The sequence below is a fragment of the Priapulus caudatus genome, unplaced genomic scaffold (genome assembly GCF_000485595.1).
Source record: "Priapulus caudatus unplaced genomic scaffold, Priapulus_caudatus-5.0.1 Scaffold2122, whole genome shotgun sequence".
In the NCBI taxonomy this organism is placed as follows: domain Eukaryota; kingdom Metazoa; phylum Priapulida; class Priapulimorpha; order Priapulimorphida; family Priapulidae; genus Priapulus; species Priapulus caudatus.
Genome location: NW_014579183.1, coordinates 28,996 through 30,904, shown reverse-complemented (window position 1 = coordinate 30,904; position 1,909 = coordinate 28,996). Strand labels below are relative to the sequence as shown.

Genomic DNA, 1,909 nt, shown 5'->3' with positions numbered 1-1,909 from the left:
AATGAACCAATCACTACCACCGACCAATGAACCAATCACTACCACCGACCAATGAACCAATCACTACCACCGACCAATGAACCAATCACTACCACCGACCAATGAACCAATCACTACCACCGACCAATGGGCCGATCGTTAAATGCTGTTCTCTTGTTTACCTCGCGCTTGCTGCCCCTCAACTGTCGTAGATCAGCCTCGCGGGCGTTTAGTTCGGCTCGCGTCCCCACGAGGGCGCTGTCCTCCTGCTGCTGCCTCTCTCTGAGTTCGTGGATCGTCCGCTGATGCTGTTCCAGCTGTCGTGTATCCTTACTATGCTTCACCGCAAATACCTGCATCAATAACCAATCAATCAATAACCAATATCTGCATCCGTAACCAATCAATCAGTAGCCAATATCTGCATCCGTAACCATTCAATCAATAACCAATCATCATCGTCAATAACCAATCATCATCGTCAATAACCAATCGTCATCAATAACCAATATCTGCATCCGTAACCATTCAATCAATAACCAATATCTGCATCGGTAATTAATCAATCAATACCTGCGTCAATAACCAATCAATCAATACGCTCACCTTCCTGTACTTGGCCAGCTCCCCACTCAGCATCCCGATCCGCTTCCTCATCTCTGCTAGAGTCTCCGGCGTGCCTTCCCGATTCACCGCCTCCTCCTCCGCCGCTCTCTCTATCCGCGCCCGCAGTGCAGCGATCTGTCCATCACGCTCGCCGAGTTCCTCTCTCAGCCGCGCCATCGCGTCGTCCTGGCAACAGAAGTACATCCAATCAGTGCGCGCGCCGTGGCAACATCAGACGCCGACGATATTCCCACACTACTACGCGTCTGTCTTTCTATTCCTAACTGACTAATTCGCTAATTATGTGATACAATTAGTTAATTACACAGTAAAATTACTACTACATACGATGACGACACATGTGTACTACTGTATTAAGAATCTATCTGTCTGGGAGAGACAGCCACGCCCCCTGGATACTGTTGCTAGGCGGATCAAGCTACACCCAATTACGTTTCCCCAACAGATCAAGCTACACAAGCGTCAAAACAACGACTTCCTGCCACTTCGGTTAAAGTGATTACGTCACCGTAAATAGTAAAAAAAAATATATAAATAATTCTATTCACTTTTTATGGTTAAATTGCTGCATTATACTTCTTATTTTACTATATTGTTCGATGTGAACATACACTCATGACTCATACATAGCCCATAGCAAGCAATTAATGTTAGGAACACTAATATCAAATCGTCCAGGTTTTTTGGATTTTTAACTAGTTGAGAAACAATGTTATCAGGTAAGAATTTGACGATACGTTTAGTCCCGTTAGTTCTTACTTTAATTTTAAATGTAAAAAAATGGCAACAAAATTTTTACAAATTTTACCATCGAAAATTCGTGACGTAGTCAATTTAAGCATTGTTTTACGGGATGCCCGTCGCAGCATTGATTGGCTGGAGCAGGCCTCACCTTGTCCGTCTCTCGCCGCGCCGCCGTCGCCAGCTCGCCCCTCGCTGCCTCCAGGTGGCGCCTCTCAATGTCGCGCTCCTCCACCAGAGTGCGCAGCTTCCTCGTCGTCGCGCGATGCTCCTTCTCCGTCGGCAACATGATGAGGTACCGCTCCATCTCGGCTAGACGGTCGCCGAGTCTCACGGATTCCTTGCGCATACGCTCGCACTCGCTGCGCACGCGGGCCGTCTCCTCGGCTGCGGCGCCCATCTATACGAAGGAAGGAGACGATGAGGAGAAGGAATGGCTGCAGCTTCTCTCTCTCTATGTCTGTGTCTCTCTCTCTATGTCTGTCTCTCTCTCGCGCATTATTGTTCTCTCTTCTCATTGCCTGCTGTCTATCGCTCTCTCACGCTCTCTCTCTCTCTCTCT

General features: G+C 47.8%; 1 protein-coding gene across 1 annotated transcript; it reads right to left on the bottom strand.

Annotated features, from left to right (window-relative positions):
* Positions 1–113: 113 nt before the first annotated feature.
* Positions 114–1,747, bottom strand: LOC106818261 (centrosomal protein of 85 kDa-like). The gene is made up of 3 exons (XM_014822984.1): positions 1,499–1,747; positions 586–771; positions 114–332 (listed from the first exon to the last, which is right to left on the bottom strand). The coding sequence occupies exons 1-3, from the start codon at positions 1,745–1,747 to the stop codon at positions 114–116; spliced, it is 654 nt and encodes a 217-aa protein (XP_014678470.1).
* Positions 1,748–1,909: the final 162 nt, after the last annotated feature.

Coding starts and splice junctions, on each gene's coding strand:
- LOC106818261 (XM_014822984.1), bottom strand. CDS start 1,747: ATGGGCGCCGCAGCCGAGGAGACGGCCCGCGTGCGCAGCGAGTGCGAG. Junction 772..1,498: donor CGCGGCGAGAGACGGACAAG/GTGAGGCCTGCT, acceptor TTCTGTTGCCAG/GACGACGCGATGGCGCGGCT. Junction 333..585: donor AGCTGGCCAAGTACAGGAAG/GTGAGCGTATTG, acceptor TTATTGATGCAG/GTATTTGCGGTGAAGCATAG.